The 17,490-nt window shown below is 41.0% G+C and overlaps 1 protein-coding gene across 11 annotated transcripts in view; it reads left to right on the top strand.

Annotated features, from left to right (window-relative positions):
- LOC136829912 (uncharacterized) overlaps positions 1 to 14,852 on the top strand; it is a 167,904-nt gene extending 153,052 nt beyond the window's left edge. For 6 of the 11 annotated variants that reach the window (XM_067089058.1, XM_067089061.1, XM_067089060.1 and 3 more), the window contains 2 exons: positions 11,019 to 11,151; positions 12,369 to 14,852. In XM_067089058.1, coding sequence (XP_066945159.1) covers positions 11,019 to 11,151; positions 12,369 to 12,373 — 138 coding nt within the window. In that variant the 3' untranslated portion in view covers positions 12,374 to 14,852. The remainder of the gene's footprint in view (positions 1 to 11,018; positions 11,152 to 12,368) is intronic. The other 5 variants (XM_067089052.1, XM_067089054.1, XM_067089051.1 and 2 more) reach the window with 1 other exon arrangement.
- The last annotated feature ends 2,638 nt before the right edge of the window (positions 14,853 to 17,490 follow it).

Below are 17,490 nucleotides of genomic sequence, written 5' to 3'. Positions count from 1 at the left end.
TGAATTCTGCAATACCGCGGGATGGTGACTGGCATAGTATGGCAGGAGGAAGCATAAGATTTTCTCTTACTCTCTCTTCACCTTCTGGTGAGGTATAGAGTTGTTTAGGAGCCAGGAGGTACAAAGTACCTGGAGCACCCATCACTCTCAGTGGATGGATTGTGGTGTTATTTCAGTAGGTAACAGTGTATCTGGTTGTTTTTACATTGGTACTGCACCCAGGACAAGGGTACCTATTAAAGTTTTGCTAGCTATTGGATAAGTCCTTAGCTGCATAACTTCTACTGATGCTTTGGTAGCCAACGGAGTACTCCTTCGCTACAAAGCCCCCACTTAAGTAGCGGCGACTCTTGGCTCTACCGCCACGCCACTACAGGTTAAGTTAGAGCGTCAACCAGTTGCAGTTTTATACTGCAGGGTCTCTTAACTAATAAGGAACGACAAGCTTTGTATTCAATGCTAGCAACTTTTCTATTTCAAATTCATGACATGACTTAATGTTTTTGGAGTAGAATACTTTGTCCATGTATCCCCACCTTCGGTCAGTGTGGGATTCCACTATGTAATTACTTCGTAAGTTACTTATATAAAAAGGAAATTTTTATAATAAAATAAAGTTTTATATATACTTATCAAGTAATTACAGAATTGGAGCCCACCCTCCTCCCCTCTGATGGCATAAGTCATAAAACGAATGAGAATTGTTTGCTAGGTTGTTCCATTTTTCCGTTAGTGGGACGGGCTGATCACCTACACAGACTGTATTGAAGTGCTACCCGCAAACTTTTGAATCTAAACTGCCACTAAGTGGAAACTATAGCTATGTAATTACTTGGTATGTGCTTACCCCATACAAAAATGGGAATAAAAGCACGTTAAAAGAAGAAGTATATATAAGACTTTATTTTATTATAAAAAAGCCATTTTTTTCATTTCAGAAATGATTTTCATATAAGTAACTCACCAACTATTGCATAGCTACCGTTTCTACTTATACAGCAGCTTTTTTAAAACTTCGTGGTAGCAATTCTCTTATTGTTCCTACATGAATACAAACCCTCGGTCTTTACATATGGATAACTTTTGGCGAAGCTGGAAAGTCTGGCCATTAAACTTTTGCAAGGTGGTTATGGTAACAGTTACCTGTTGTAGGGGCTGAAGTACTGCCACCCAACCAGTAAGCATTGACTCTCTTCAGCTTACTTTTGGCTGCACTCTACAAGACGTGCTTTTCTTCTCTGTCCTGCCGTTCAGCCTTTTTCCTCTTGTATATTTTATGTTTGTAATTTGAAATATTGATTTGGGTATATTGAAACATTTGTGTATTTTGATATATTAAAACATGGCAATATGTTTTGTTTCTATCTTCAATGATATATTTGTGTAGATGACAATCCCCTCCCATTATTGAGGAGCACGAGACACAACCTGGCTAATAAGCTTACTTTGTTTCTGCCGGCTATGATGTACGCATCGGAGCTTTTGCAGGAGCTTTTTTCATGGTTTTCAGTTGTATTTGCTGGATTTTGTCAGCTTATTATTTTTTTGGCTCAGGTTCCTAGTTTTTTTAGTCATGTCAGATTACAGCTCTTCTAGTCTTCGCTATTGCACCAAAGGTAGGTTGTAAAACTAGGTTGACAAAATCTTGTTATGATCCACATTCGGTTTGCAGTAAATATAGAGGGGCAAGGATGTAGCAGGGAGCAAACATGTATTGAATGTTCTAATTGGGATATGAAACAGTGGAAAGTGCTTAGATCTCACTGGATAAACTAGAAAGGGATAAGAAGAGGAAAGCGGCTTCTGAAGCCGAGAAATGATCACTTAGCCTAGAAACCACTCCTTAACCTAGTTTAGAAGCTAGTCCTGCAATTCCTTCTTCTCCTGTTCCCACTTTTTCTCCTAATACTGGCCCTCTTATAATTCATCCACCTACTCCCATGCCTGGCTCCCTTGCTTCCAACCCTAATACCCTTGCCAGTTGAGAATCTATTGTAGGTTTGATCAGATTAATCTTGTAGTGAACACAGTGGCAGAGTTAGGAATGTCACTGAAATCAGTGATGGACAAAGAGTTCGCCGAAAAAGTAGTGAGTGACAGTGTTTGTGCAAGTGGAGGAGGTGGCTACTCATCCTGCTGGTTATCCTAGACGAAGGTCACTGCCCTACTCTCCTGAACCTGGGAGAAGACATACCCGAAGTCCAAGGGAGGCCAGTGGGGTTTGCCCATGGTTAGTTGCCTCCTCAGTCAAGCCTGTTGCACAATCCCAGGTATCGGCAAACACCCATTGAAAAGGCATCTTGCTGGATGTCCAACAACTTTCTCCAAGTTCCAAAGATTCCAGTGCGGATAGGAGGTGCCGCAAATGATTCCTAGATTCGTCACATCCTCTTAAGCACCATTCAGATGATGTTGGTCGCCGTCCTGATCCATTTCCTTTTGAGCGGTCTAAGAAGGCTAGTTTCAACCCACAGCCTTCATGCAGTTGCGCTGTTGACCCTTCTGTCCCTGCCCCGGTCCAGCATCCTCTTCCTTCCACATGGGACAGTCCAGAGGCCTTCCCTCCCGAGTGCCCAATCAGTGAGTGTCCTCACCTGACCCCCAAGCACCCAGCGAACTCTCTCAGGTGCTCCATGTCAGCGTCCCAACACCTGGCTCCTCTTGAGTGCTCAGTGCCACTTTCCAAGCACCCAGTGCCAGTTCCTGAACACCACCTGGCGCCGACTCTTCAGTACCCGTCACCCACCTTCGAGCGCCAAGCACCCACTCAGGGACCACAGACTATGTCACCTTTGCCCTTAGTTCAAGATGAACCTTCATTGGTTCCCATTAAGCAATAGTTGGCTGAGATTATGAGCATGCTGGAGAAAGCTTCCTCTGCCTCCAAGACTTCTCTTGATGCTACCTTGTCTCTGGTCTCCTCAGCAGAGGAGGAGGTCAGTCAGAACCTGCCCCTCCGTTGGCTGATGCATCTCTTATGCAGTATCAGTTGGTGAATTTTCCCTCCTTTTTCGCCCCAGCTGCCGGGCCTCGCCTGCCTCAACTTTTTTGATGTGTCATCTGGATGACAGGACTGGGCTCCCTAAGATGGTACTTTTCTTCGTCCTCCAAGAAGGCTCTTAAGGAGATTGGCGTTCAGCTAAAAGGGAGCAAGGAAAAGCTTCTTTCGCCTTTCCTTCCTCGCGGTTAGTTCCTAGGAGGTATTTACTTTACATCACTGGGGAAGCTTTGTTTTTCGGAGTCGCTACCTCCTCCCAGGGAGACTTCTCTGGCCTCATCAACTCGTCTCAAACTCTCTGTGTTCTCATTGGCAAAGATAATGTTTTCGTTGGCGGAACCTTGTCAAGGATTTGTTTGAGGTTTTAGAAGTTTTTAGTTTCCTCAGCTGGACAGTGGGGACACTGGCCGAGAAGATTGAAGATTTTCAGGAATTATCGTCGGATGTCGCCTCGGACTGGCTGGGAGTCCTGTCCTGCGCGGACAAGGCCATTAGGGATAGCTCTCTAGAGCTTGCCTCGCTTTTTTTCTTTTGGTATTTTGAAGAAGAGAGAGCTCTGGTGCTCCTTTACCAATAAAGGAGTCGCACAGATGCAGAAGTCGGCCCAGTTGTTTTCGCTTTTGGACCAACACCACCTCTTTCCTCAAGACACGGTTATGGAAATTGATTTGCAAAAGAAATCAACGCAGGATTTGTTGGCACAGCCCTCCAAGCATCCCAAGGATTTGACTTCCTTTGCTCCCAAGACAACCTCCACTCCAGCAGCAGCCTTTTCATGAAGGTAGGCCCAGATTGCAGTCTCATCTATCTCCAGAAGTCCCAGTTGACCTCGTTGCAAGAGATTATTTGGGGATGACTCTCAACTCTTAATTTTTGCCTTTTCTATCTCCCAAGAAAATTTCCAGCTGCCTTAAGATGGTCCACATTTTTTCTCGCCCTCTCGTCCTGCTCAGCTGAACAGTGGATGATCCTTCTGTGGACTCTAGCATCCATCGAGACATTTGTCAAGCTAGGCAGATTGCATATGCAAGTTCTTCAGTTCTTCCTAAAGGCCAACTGGGACAGGAAACACAACCGGACTCTATGTTTTCCGTTCACCCTGGAGATCAAAACGGACCTGCAGTGGTGGTGGCCGTTCAAAGAAAGACTATCAGAAGGGGAAGTCCTTCAACCTCTGGAGCCCCAAACCCAGACTTGTATTCAGACGCCTTGGACGTAGGCTAGGTAGCCCTACTGGGGAATCAGGCCAACATTAGACCTGTTTGCCACCTCCAAGAACTGCCTCCTTCCTCTCTTTTGCTCTCCAGCCCCAGATCCTCTTGCATGGGCAACAGACACCATGCTGCAAAACTGGTCCCTTCAGCGTGGTCAGGGAGGTGATAAACAAATTTCAAACTCATCACAACGTAATTATGACCCTAATGGGGTGGTTCCTGGTTAGTGGTGGATTTTCCAAGACTTCTTCCCCAAAAACTGCATTCACTCAAGCAGCCCCAATTCAGGAGATGCCACCAAGGGTTGTCCACTCTTGCTTTGACAGGATTCAGACTGTCCACAAGCTTGTCACAGCAAAAGGGTTTTCAAGGGGAGCTGCAGAGGCTATTACACGATGCAGGTGTAACTCTTCTATTCTCGTCAACCAGGCTAAGTGGGTATTCTTCTGGTGATGGTGCATCAGCCAAAATGTCTCTTCTTCTGAGACATCTATAACACAGATCGCTGATTTCCGCCTATTTCTGAGTTCTAGAAATTTGTCTTCTTCCACCATTAAGGGGTATTGAACTATGCTTAGCTCAGTTTTTAAAACGTAGAGGCCTGGATCTTAACAACCTCATCAAGTCCTTTGATACGTCCCAAGCAGATGAAGGACGATCTGGTCTCTTGGAACCTGGACATAGTATTAAAGTGGCAGACAGGTCTTACTTTTTGAACCCCTTTGTTCCACCTGAGGTATCTCTCTGAGGTATCTCACTGTAAGACACACTTCCTTGTTGCTGTAGCTACTGCTAAATGTATTGGTGAAATTCAAGCCATTGATGGAAGGGTAGGTTTTTTCCCTAGGAGGCGCAGTTTGCTCTTTTACCCAAGGTTTTAGCCAAGAACGAGGACCCTCCAAGCCCTAACCTCATTTTTTACCATTAAGAATTTAGTGGACATCCTTGGCTCCGAGGAAGAAGGGAGAGTACTTTGTCCTGTCAGAGCTCTAAGGTATTACCTGAGCAAGACTGAAAAGATCAGAGGTCCATCTAGTAACCTCTGGTGTTCAGTTAAGAACCCTTCTCGTCCTCTAACTAAGAATGCATTGTCGTTCTTCCTGAGGGACTTAATTTCTGAGGCACATTCATGGAATTAGGAGGATGTTTTGCCTAATTTCAAAGTGAAAGCTCATGACGTCAGAGCATTATCTACTTCTTTAGCTTTTAGGCACAATATGTCCCTGTCTTCCATTCTTCAGTCGACCCACTGGAGGTGCGAAGTCTATTTTTGCAGTTCTCTATTTAAAGGAGGTGGAAACATTGTTCGATAATTGCAATGCCTTGGGGCTGTTATTGTTGGCTGGCATGGTATTGGGGGAGGATTTATAGGAAGCACTCTTTTTCTCCTACTATCCTTTTGCCATAGTGTAGGGTTTCAAGTTTTTTGGGGAGCCCGGGGGTACAGTCTTACTGGATGGGCTGTGGTGTTGTCAGAGTAGGTGACAGCATAGTCTGGTTGTTTTTAATTTGGTACTGCAGCCAGGGCAAGGGCACTTTTGTATGCTTTGTTAGCCATCAGGCCTATCTTCCACTGCAAAGCTCCCACTGAAGTAAAGGCGACCTGTGGCTCAACCACCATGCCACTACAGGTTAAGATGAGCACCAACCAGATGTAGTTTTCACCTACAGTAGCACTCTTACCAGGTAAGGAAACAACAAGCATTGTATCAGTGTTGGCAATTGGAGCCTGCCCTCCTCCCCTCTTATGGACATAATGGCACAAAGTGAGCTTATTGGCCAGGTTGTTTCGTGTGTTCTGTGATAGTGGGCAGGGCTTGTCACCTACACAAAACAGTCGAACCTCTACCTCAAATTTTTAAAAAGGCTGCCACATGAGTAGAATCATTAGCTATGTAATTACTTGGTAAGTATATATGTCATGGGAGGATTCTTCCCCACCAAGACATTAAGATACGAGAAAAGAGAGAATAATAATATTACTATCCAGATGCACTATTGTCAGTTTTCTTGCCTGGAGACAGGGGTCAGAGAATGGTCCTGTGTCATAGTTGACATGGTGGGTATGAAGACTACTGACGTTTACGCTGCCTGGGAATTAGGGTAGGCCTGTCCTACCTGCTATTACATGATATCCTTGGGTGTACGGGTCTTATTACTGATGAGGCCAGGTGATGTCTTCCCACTGGGAGGCAATTGAAGTGCTGATTTCCATTTTAGTGGTAAGGTACGATGGTATTGAAGAAAATCCCTGGTACTCAGTTCGTTTCTTTATTACTCATTACATCATGCCAAATTTCTCCCAGGCGTAGTCTCCCGGACTTGGTTAATTTACATAGTCTTCAGAACTCCTGGACTAGATCCAATTTACATATTCTTCAGGACTCCTGGACTAGGTCCCTGGAAATATTCCTTTTATTTAATTTTATTTCAAGAAAACAATACAAGCGAGTATTTTAAAAAAACAAAAATAACTCTTTATATTGAGAGACTTCAAAAAACATATCAACTACATACTATGGGAATTGCTTTTCCTTCATAGTAGGATAAGTATCAAACATGGAGCAGCCCTGGAATCAATTAATTTACAGTAAGGTGTAAATCATTTTATACTCTACTCCATACGGTACTAAATGTTTGTACACAACAAATGTCAATGGATAAGACTACCTGAAAGATTTCTGAGAAACACTTAAACTAAAATGAGGTAAAACTAGGCTAAGGTGCCTTTCAACAGGATATAGTCTAGGCTGGGCCTCTTCAGAAATTGTTAGGATAGCCTATGCCAAGTTTACATGGCTGATTTTTGACTAGGTTACAATAGGCCACAAGTTAGGTTAGTTTAATGAGAGGGTATAGACTAAGTCCTATGTAATTAAGTTTTCATGAACTTATACATATAGCCTAAGCTATTTTTAACAAAATTAGTCATAATTCCTCATTCAAACAGGATTAGTCTAGGTAGGCCTTCTTAAATTACTGTATAGTCTAGTCTAAGATTGTGATCGGCAGTGGAAACTTCCATGAGGGAGGTAGGGTAAAAGCCAAGATGCCCTGTTGACGGCCATTTTGTGGTACCCTTTAGGCGCTGGTATCTACAAAACTTTACATAAACAAAACACTTATAACTATCTTTTCCTAACGTTTTACAACCCTATCAAACGCTAAGTTATAATTCAAATCAACACAGCAAAACTCCATGACAACTAACGAATATGAAGAATATTTCACGACTACAAAAATTTTCACGTTAAGGCATTGCAATCACGTCTGACTGGGCATGCAACAACAATGCACTTAAATCTTGGTCTGTTACTGTTCTTTCATGATAGTGATCTGTTCCAACTAATGAACTAACGGTAATATTATGACTTTAAAAGCTTACCTTGCAAGGGATAGTAATAACTTGTATTAATAATTTGGTAAAATAGCCAAAATGAAGGGTGGACCGCTTGACGTCCTTTTCACACCAACAGCGTTCTCGTCCCTTACACGTTTCTTTAGTGCTACCAATATGCAGACGAAAGATTCAGGACAGCGCTCCCATACTCAGAGTGAAAGAAAAACAAAACAAGGGACTGTATAGAGGGATGAATAAATTTGTTTGTATCTAGCATTTCCCAACGTTTTGTGTGTGAGAGAGAGAGAGCGAGTGTAATTGTCGTTGTGAGTGGTTCGGTTGTTGGAGTTCGTTTACGGCGCTGTCTGTCTGTCTGTCGGGAGTTTTTTTTCGGTTTTGGGAAGTCTTGGGCAGTTGAGGTCCAACCTTGAAAGTGAACGGGGAGTTCGTCTGTTTTTTTGGTACCAACATTAATGGTTCATGTGTCTCTTCTTTTTTTGTTTGTTCGTTGTTGGTGGAGGTCAGTTTAAGTTTTTGTTTTGTGGTTGTGTGCTGTGATTGGCGACCGTGGACCTTTGGTCCATCTCCAGCAACCGAGGATCAGGGTGAGTGTTGTGTGTTGGTTTGTTTGTGGGCTGAAATTCCGCCACATAATATTTGGCGCCCAACGTGGGGCAGCTGGTGTTGCAGCTGCAATTGAGATTAGTGGCTAGTAGTGTGACTGGAGGGAATGGAAGAGGAACTGGTGAGGTTGAGAGAGGGAGTTGCGGCTCGCAAGAGAGGAGAATGGAAGGCTGAGGGGGTGAGAATGAGGAGTTGAGGAGTCAGTTGGAGGAGATGGGGAATGCTAAGGAGTGCAAAAGAAGAAATGAAAGGGGAGATGAAAGAGTCAGAAGAGAGAATGGAAGACAGGATGGTAGAGAGGATGGATAAAAAGTTGGAGGAATGATGAAAAGTGTGGAAGAAATGGTGAAAGGTATGTTCAAGGGTGTTTTTGGAGAAGGGGCTGTTGGAGGCAGGTCCTCTGGAACGCGTGAAGGGGCAAGAGAGAAAGAAAAGGCGGAAGAAGTGAATGGAAGCGTGAGTGATGAAAGTGATGTGGGAATAGGAAGTAAGAAACGAGAGAATGAGAGGCAGGGTAAGGAAAGGGGGAATGAAAAGCAAGGGAAGGAACAGAGGGAAAGTAAGGATAAGTCAGGGGAAGAAAAAGGGAAGAAGGGAAAAGGAAAGGAAACTGGTAAGAAGGGTAAGGAAGTGGGAAAGGCAGGAAAGAAGGGAGAGGGTGAAGATACTAGTGATAGTGAGGTGGATGGAGGTGAATGGATAAAAGTGGATAAAAAGAGGAAGAAGAAGAGTGTAATGAGTAAGATGAATGTAAGTGCGGAAGTGGACTCTTTGTATTCGGAAGAGGGTATGAAAGGACAGAGTGAAAGTGAAGCGAAAGTGAGAAAGAAGTGAGACAGGCTATGTATGTGAGGAGGTACCCGGTGTGAAAGGTATAATGAGTATGGAAGTAGGAATGTGCATGATTTCTTTAGGAGTATGAAAGGTTTTGTCAGGATAAGTATGGGGAAAGTAAGAGAGTGTAGGCACGAGAGTTAGGAGAATATTTGACTGGTTTTTGCTTGATATGTATAGGGTTATTATGAGTGTGGGAGATGTTGAGTATGACAAGGTGAAAGCTAGACTAGTTGAGCAAGCGAGGCGTATGAAAGCGAGTGTTAAGTATAAGAGGAAGAATGAATTTGATGAGGCAAGAATGAAAGCTGGGAAACCTTGTCACTGTATGCTTGTAGGCTGGAGACGTTGGCAAGGAAGAAGTTTGGGGATGATGGGATAGATGAATGTAAGGAGTTAGTATGGAAGTTGTTAGGGACAGTGCCAGATGGAGTTAGAGAATTTGTGAACTTGAAGCGGAAGGAGAAGAAAAGATGGACGAGTGAAAGGTTGACTTGGGAGAAATTTTGGAAATTGTAGATGATTATGAGCTTGACAGGGTTATAAAAAGAGCAGAAGTGTAAAGTGTAAGGGCTGGGGTAGATGAGAGTGCCAGAGTTTCAAGCTTTAGGGATGCAGTGTTGAGGGCCCAATGAGAATGGCCGATAGTGTAATAGATAGGAGTGTAAGAGCAAGTAATGTGGAGGTGCCAGTGAGGATGAATGGTGGGTTTGTAAAGGGAACAACGGGTTGGACAGGTTAGGGTAGTAGTGTACAAAGGGGAAGGTCAGTGAGTGGAAGTCGAGTGAAGTGTTTTAGATGTGGAAAGGAAGGACATACAAAGAATGAGTGTAGGTGGGCTTTAGGAGCGTGTTTGGGTGTGGGCAATCGGGACATTTGGTAAGGGAGTGTACGAAAGATAGGGGTTAAATGCTACAGGTGCGGACAGGTGGGTCATATTGCTAATGGTTGTAGGGGTACCTGAGTGAATGTAATATGTAGCAACTGTGGTAAGAATGGGCATTATGCGAGAATGTGTTCAGAACCGAGAGCGAAGTGTGTCGAATGTGGAATGGAAGGGCATGTATCAAGTGTATGTAGACGAAAGAGGGTGACTGTGACAGCGAATTCAGGAAACTGAGTGTGAAGGGGGTTCAAATGGGTGGATCCTCCAGGATGCAAGCGGTGCGTGTGATGCATGTACATGAGGGGTTGTTGCATGAGGATCAGCAATTTGTTTTGATAGAGTATGGTAGAAAACGTAAGAAAGGGAAGAACATAAGTGAAAGAAATGATCGTAAGTTGTGTGATAGGGGTGTGAGTGCCAAAGTGAAAATGAGTGATAAAGTGTGTAATACGGATGAATGGGATGGTATGAATAGAACGTATAGCATATGCGGGTTTGATATAACTGATATAACCGAGGATCAGGGTGAGTGTTGTGTGTTGGTTTGTTTGTGGGTTGAAATTCCGCCACAACTGGCTACACTGCTATGCATTCGATGTCCACAACGAAAATGAAAACATTTTACAGTCCCAATCACTCTTACAACAGTAGTGTAAAGATATTAGAGGAGGAGGATGAATCAATTCCTAAACAAATCACTAAATAATTAAAGGCATATTTTTCCCATTACATATATGAAACTTAATTTTATTAAGAAAATATCATTTTTGTTCATCCTTCATTACTTCTAACTTTCTGTACATAACCAACTGTTATTTCTTTCTAGCCTTTCCATTTACTCTCTATTTTGTATGAATTTTTTAAACTCTGAATTGGTTTGTAATATTGCTAATTGTAGAGAGTTAGTTGTATTGAATCTCAGATGCAAGGAAGAATTGGAGATGAATACAGTACAGTATATGTGTACTGATATCTTGGTCTGATCTTGTCTTAATGCTGTAATACTAGTGCATATGATAGTTGTGTTAATACTTTGTTGATATTTTTGTTACACGTTTTGTTATGAATGGAACAAAATCTGTGTAGTTCTAATATCTTGTTTTCATTTCCTGTTTTCCCAAGTGCTGTGGCTATGGTGACAGTGATTTCAAGAAGATCTTTAGTGTCACAGAAGAGTCTTTTGGTCAGCTCAATAATATCCAAGAACAATATGACAAAATTTTGAGGGAAGTGCATGAGGCCATACCAGCGTTTGGTAAGAAAGATGATGCCTTTGCATTAAAGTTCATTTTATTGATTTAAATGATACACAGACATTTTTTCATGCAATTAGCCTTTTTCTTACATGCCACTAGTAGTTCCATATGCTTCAGGTCCTTTCTAAAGAAGGAAAAAGAGTGACAGTTGCCTTTAGTGCTCATTTTAAATACTGCCAGTTTTCATTTTGAATTGGAACGTTCAAGAAATTTTGTCAGCAGCAGGTTTTTTTTTTTTTTTTTTTTTTTTTCCTAAGAAATTTTCAGGTAGAATTCGATGCTTTAACGGTCCAAAATTTGCAGTTATCGGACATGGATAAGAAGAGGTGATTGTTTTGAATATGTTAAATATTTTTTGTTGCCGTCTTAATTTTTTCCTTTACCTCTTCATCTTGTCATCCTTTTAGATTTTGCAATTAGTCTGTCACATTAGTTGTACCAAATTTAACTTTTAAAGAGGAATGAAATCCACAAATATATCATTGTGAGTGCATAATCTAATCTTACAATCAGTCATTGCAAGGGGGAATCAAGTTTTGGAATTTATAAATTTGGTGAATGAGGCCAAGTTACATTTTTTGACTTTTCAAGATCTTGCCAAAACCCTTTTAGTGAACGAAAAGTGAAAAATTGGAGTAAGGCCAGCTAGGTGAGAAGAACCAAGGGTGAATATGTGAAATGTATGAAAGACTGCAAGCACTGCACCTGATGCTGGAGAGAAGTTTGGATGAAATTAAAGACATAACTCTCAGACAGAATAATAGTAGGCATGTGAATGAAAAAGTTTACATGTAATTCCTCTCAGCATATGCTCATAACACGTACTTTGTCACTTTTTGGCTGAGGCAAAAGTTCTTGGGAAGTAACGGGAATGTATGGGGGGTTTGTGAAATAATTGGTGGTTTATAGCACTGTAAACCTGAAGAGTTATTATGGTTCATTGTATAAATGCTACTTTGTTAAAATCATTGTAACTAATATGCTGTACAGTACAGCTATGTACTTGAGCTGGTAAGAATTACATAGAAACTCAGGTGCAACTCAGGACTGGTTTTGGAACCATCATTGTTAGTCCATATCCCATGACCATAATCTGTTGTATATCGTAGTTTCTTGACAATCCTAGAAAAATGGAGATGTCCCCCTTGCATACTGGCATCAAAATTGGGAAAGCCTTTTTGCCTATCATAGCTGATCATTATTTTGTATGTTACAGATTGACTCCAAGTTACAGGGACTTGAAATGGCTGTTTTTGAGAGAGAGTGCCAGATACAACAGTGGGCAGATTTGAAGAGCCAGGAAATTCAGGGCCACGTGGCCAAGATTCGTCAAATGTTGGAAACCTTGGCGAATGTGAAGTACCGCTTGGAATCTCTCTTTCAGGCCATAGGTAAAGAAAAGGCCACAGTTTGAGGAAGATGAGGATAAATTTTGTATGAAATTATGTAAATCTACATCTTGGGTATATTATGGGATACTAATGTTGTCACATCTTTAAGTTCAGTTATTAAATTCATTTGATTTGTGTGTAGGTTTGCCCAGACGAAGCTTTTGTTATACACTGCATTGATATAGGCGTTTGTAGTTATATCCCTGTTGGTGGGGTGAGTGAAAATTTACAGTACTAGGAATATACCCACATAGTTTACAAATCTCTTATTTACAGGCATTTTAATGTCCAGTATGGCACATGTTTTTGAGGTTTATAATAGACAATGTTTTTGTTGCAGCTACTTTTTCATAAATGGGAGCCCCATAGACTTTGCATCTCCGATGGCAATTTGCCATTGACCATTGTCCATTTCAGATACCTGTCACTATCATTCCTTTCGTTTCACTTCTTTATTTTCTCACCTGTAGGTCAAGTCAGTATACTGATTTTGCAATTACAAGTGTAAGATGGATAGATATTCATGAGCATTCCTTAGTGCAGTTAACTTTCAGTAATTATTAGAGGAAGAAGCAGCCAGCTTTTTAAAAAAAAATTTTAGGATATCATTACAGTTTTCAGAACATATCTTTTGTAATGAAATGTTGAGTACTCAGTGTTCATTGCACTTCCTTCATTATACCAACAATGGCCTCTAGTTTCCTGTTACAAGTGTTAAAGACATCATGAAACTATTGCCATGGCCTTGTACTCTGGTCAGTAGGATGGTGTTAATTCTAATCACAATATACATAAGCTAAACCTTCATGTGTGTGTGGCCTAACAAGTCTTCAGACTCTGGTTGGTTGCAAGCTGGAACATGTAGAATTACAAGATAACAACTTGACCTCTAAAGTTACTTTACATAAATAGGACTTGGTTTGCAGTCTTTAAGTTACTGTACTTTAATTACAGGCAGATAAAAGAATTTGATGTAACCATTTCATGGAAATCCACTGGTCTCTTCAATTCATGGAGGAGCTAATAAGATAGGCATTTGTACTCCTAGATAGTGATTTATGCTGGGCCAAGGAATTTTTGTAAGGGAAACCTGTTCAGGCATTGTTTAGGATTCTTACTCTTACAGTTTCCTTTCTTGTTTACACTTTTTACCAACGCTGGAAGTTAGACACTATCAGGAACTGTTTGTTGCCTTTTCTTGTCTTCTCTCACAACTTCAAGGTGAAGAGCAAGTGCCTTGATAAGTCCCATGAGGCCATGACACTTCAAAATCCAACCTTACCGTACAAATAGCAGGAGAGGAGGATGGCCCCTTCAGTGCTACAGGAGAGCCCTTTGGAATTACCTGAAGAGGATAAGTCTGTAGACCAGATTCCACAAGATTGTGTTTATAAATATGCTACAGATCATTTTCTGTCAGCACAGACTATAAAACATGTTTTAATTCATAGGTGATTAATGTTGAATTGGGAATACCTTCCACCTATCTTTGAAATTTCATTTATCACTTCATGCACACATTAGACACTAGCAACCAACTAGCAATGTGAAGATCACCATCTTTTTTCCCTTTGCACTCTTTTAGTCCACACATTGCACAAACATGACTTTGGTTCTTAGCAAGTTGCAGAGGTTGAAATTCTCTCTTTCTCATATGCCATACTGTATTTGATTTTAAGATTTCAGATGCTTATTCCTCACCATACCAACCTTCAGTCAAATGAAGTTTAAGGTCTTCGACATTGCTTTCCTAAGGAGCAGTTTAATATTAAGTAAAAGGTGAGGTTATTGCACTGTAGTTACTTCAGAATTGTCAAGTTTGTTTTGATATTCATGGATACCATCCTGCTATATTGCAGGAATTTTCCTTGTTGTTACTTCCATTCACTTCTGTCCAGGCCACCAGCACACTGACAGGTATTTGGAAGAGAACTTTCTCGAGATCACAAAACTTTTTTTTTTATTAATCATTCACGTCTTAAATAACATTTGCTGTACTGGACTTACACTGTGAGTAAAAATAGGGTTTATCTAAACTTCTGTTGAGTTTTGAAACTTGTGAATTTGTTTCAGAAAAAAATTATGTAGTTTTACAATGGATATAAGGTGTGTATCCATTTTGTCTTAGTGTACGGTGCAGTTTATCAAAAGTACGGGAAATTTTTGTTGTTTAGTTGCTTTTTTATGTTCTTTTTCATTATGCTATAGGTTACCTTTTATGTTCATTGTTTTTTAGTTTTGGCTATCTATAGGAGATATACATTGATAGGTACTGTATGTAGTTTCTCTTAAAATAAACACCTGTACCCACAGTATTTAGGAATGGCACACAGTCCATTTCTGTGTTTTGCATCATTATTTTTATAAACTTCTGATTATTAACTTGAAGGAAAAGATCTAATTCATCTGTGTGTAGAATTTCCTTCAACTAACTGCCCCGTAGGGGTTAGTGTCAGTGGAGCACCTCATGCAGTGCACTGTAAGCGTTACTTACTGTTCTTTGCAGCATCCCTTTGGCCCCAAACTGCAGCCCCTTATATTCCTTTTGCTGTATATCTGTTCATATTCTCTTTCTTCCATCTTTCTCTCTAACCTCTCCTAACAGTTGTTTCATAGTGCAACTTTGAGGTTTTCTTTTTGATGTACCCTTAGAAACTACTCTCAATCTCCTTTTCAGCACTGAATGACCTCATAGGTCCCAGTGCTTGGCCTTTGGCATAAATTCTACATTCCAATTCCAGTTCAGCCAATCTGGCTCGTAAGCTCGGTGGTTTCCAAAGGCTTTGCTAATTCTTGATGCAAATCTCATAAATTTTCCTGGGCACAAGGAAAGCAGCCTTTCTCACTTTTGTTGACGTAGCAGGATTAGCCATATTTTAGCATTTCCAAAGGCTGTCTTTTGGGAAGGTTACTCCACGGTTGAACATTTCTTTTTGTTGAATACTACTGTAATCTTTTTAAAATCTTTGCGTCACCATTTACTGATAAGTAAGCTGTGAGACTTGGTAACCTTTTCATAAGCAGTACGTTTTTTGCATGTAAAGGAGCTACCTGCATTACATTTCTTAGAAAAGGAAGGGAAACAAATTTGGTTCAGAATTTTTGGATCATGTCAAGATTAACAAACCCAACATATCCATGTCAAGAACAGCAAACCCAATGATCCCCATGTAAAGAATGGCCAGCCCTTTCCAGTCTGAACTCCAATTCCACATGAGGGCTAATACTAAACACACAGCGAAACAGTGATTCATCTACACTGTTTCGCTGTGTTTAGTACTAGCCCCTGGGTTGTCAAATGCATTTTGCCTTGTTTAGGACTAGCTCGTTGGGGATCAAATGTCTGGTACCAAAGTGTTCATGTCTAGAACAGCAAACTTGATTATTCCCAAGTAAAGAATAATGAACCCAGTAATCTTCTTGTAAAGAATAGCAAACCCTGCTGTGAATGGGTTCGCTAATTTGGCATGATCCTAATTTTTGAACAGTGATGAAAAGCATTTTCTTGTAGTACTACATGAGAACAAAACCAGTGGGATGGGCTGTCTGATTGTCTTCTTTACCCCATGCCCAAGGAAGACAGCGTGAATTAGTAGAAGGTGGAAGGGCTTAAACGTGAAGAAGCAGTACAGTAGAATCAGAAAACCTAGCTATTCTTAGACACTTGAAATTGCTAAAAGGAGTAAAAAGTAAAGGCAGAAAGTGGTGGTGAAGAAACACCGCCCACAGTGTGCTGTGCAAGGCACACTATGGCCTGGAATTTTCTACCAGTATCATCATCATCCAGGTGCCATATCCCCAAGGACGTCGGCAATCATGGCTCGCCACTCCTCTCTGTTTCTGGCTCTCTGCAGCAACTGAGCTGCAGACATTCTTCCTCCAGTCATTCTCACCAATCCATCCATATATTTTTGTCTAGGTCTTCCTCTCGGCCGACTTCCATTGATTTTACCAGTGAGAGAGAGATGTTCTAGTTCTTGTCGTCTCACTATGTGACCCACAAACTGCATTTGTCTACCTCTCACTGAAGCCAAAAGTTCTCTCTCTACTCTCTCTAATACCTGCTCATTAGTTTTCCTTTCTGTCCATGATATTTTCTGCATCCTTCTCCAAAACCACATTTCTGCAACCTGCAACCTCTCCTCGTCTGCCTTCCTCAAGGTCCAAGTTTCACAGCCATACAACAATACAGACCAAACTAAACATTTCACAAGTCTCCTCCTAAGATTCATCGATATTTTTGAGTTGGTGACTAATTTCTTTATCTTACCAAATGCATCTTTTGCCATGGATATTCTCCTCCTGATCTCTTTTTCGCATTTTCCATCACTGGTGACAGTGCATCCTAAATAATTAAAACTATCGGTTTGTTTAACTCTCTCAGCATTAATTCTTATATCTGTTCTTGGGGGGATTTCATCTTTGGAGATAACCATAACTTCTGTTTTCTTAATATTTATTGACAGTCCTCTTTCTCTGCTTGACTGGTGGAAAGTACTGACTAAAGCTTGAAGTTTATCATGAGAGTCTGCAACAAGTGCTGTATCATCGGCATATCTGAGATTATTAATATTGACTCCTCCAACCTTAATTCCTTCCATATCTCTCAGATCTCTCATCATTTCAGTATATAAATTGAAGAGATCAGGAGATAACCCTGTCTTACACCTCTCTTGATGTGCCGAGTCTCTGATTCGTCATTTTCTACTTTCACTGATGCCTCTTCATTCCAATATAAATTCTTTATCAATCTTAGATCTTTCCCATCGATATTTATCTGTTCCAATATCCTTATAAGGTCTACATGTCTAACCCGATCAAAAGCCTTTTCATAGTCAACAAAACAAACATATAGATCTTTTTTCACTTCTATTGCTCTCTCCATCAACATTCTCAAAATAAAAATTGCATTTCTTGTCCCTTTATCTCTCATAAAACCACACTTTT

This window comes from Macrobrachium rosenbergii, chromosome 45 (genome assembly GCF_040412425.1).
Source record: "Macrobrachium rosenbergii isolate ZJJX-2024 chromosome 45, ASM4041242v1, whole genome shotgun sequence".
In the NCBI taxonomy this organism is placed as follows: domain Eukaryota; kingdom Metazoa; phylum Arthropoda; class Malacostraca; order Decapoda; family Palaemonidae; genus Macrobrachium; species Macrobrachium rosenbergii.
Note: the sequence above shows the minus strand (reverse complement) of the source record. Positions and strands in the feature narration are given on the sequence as shown.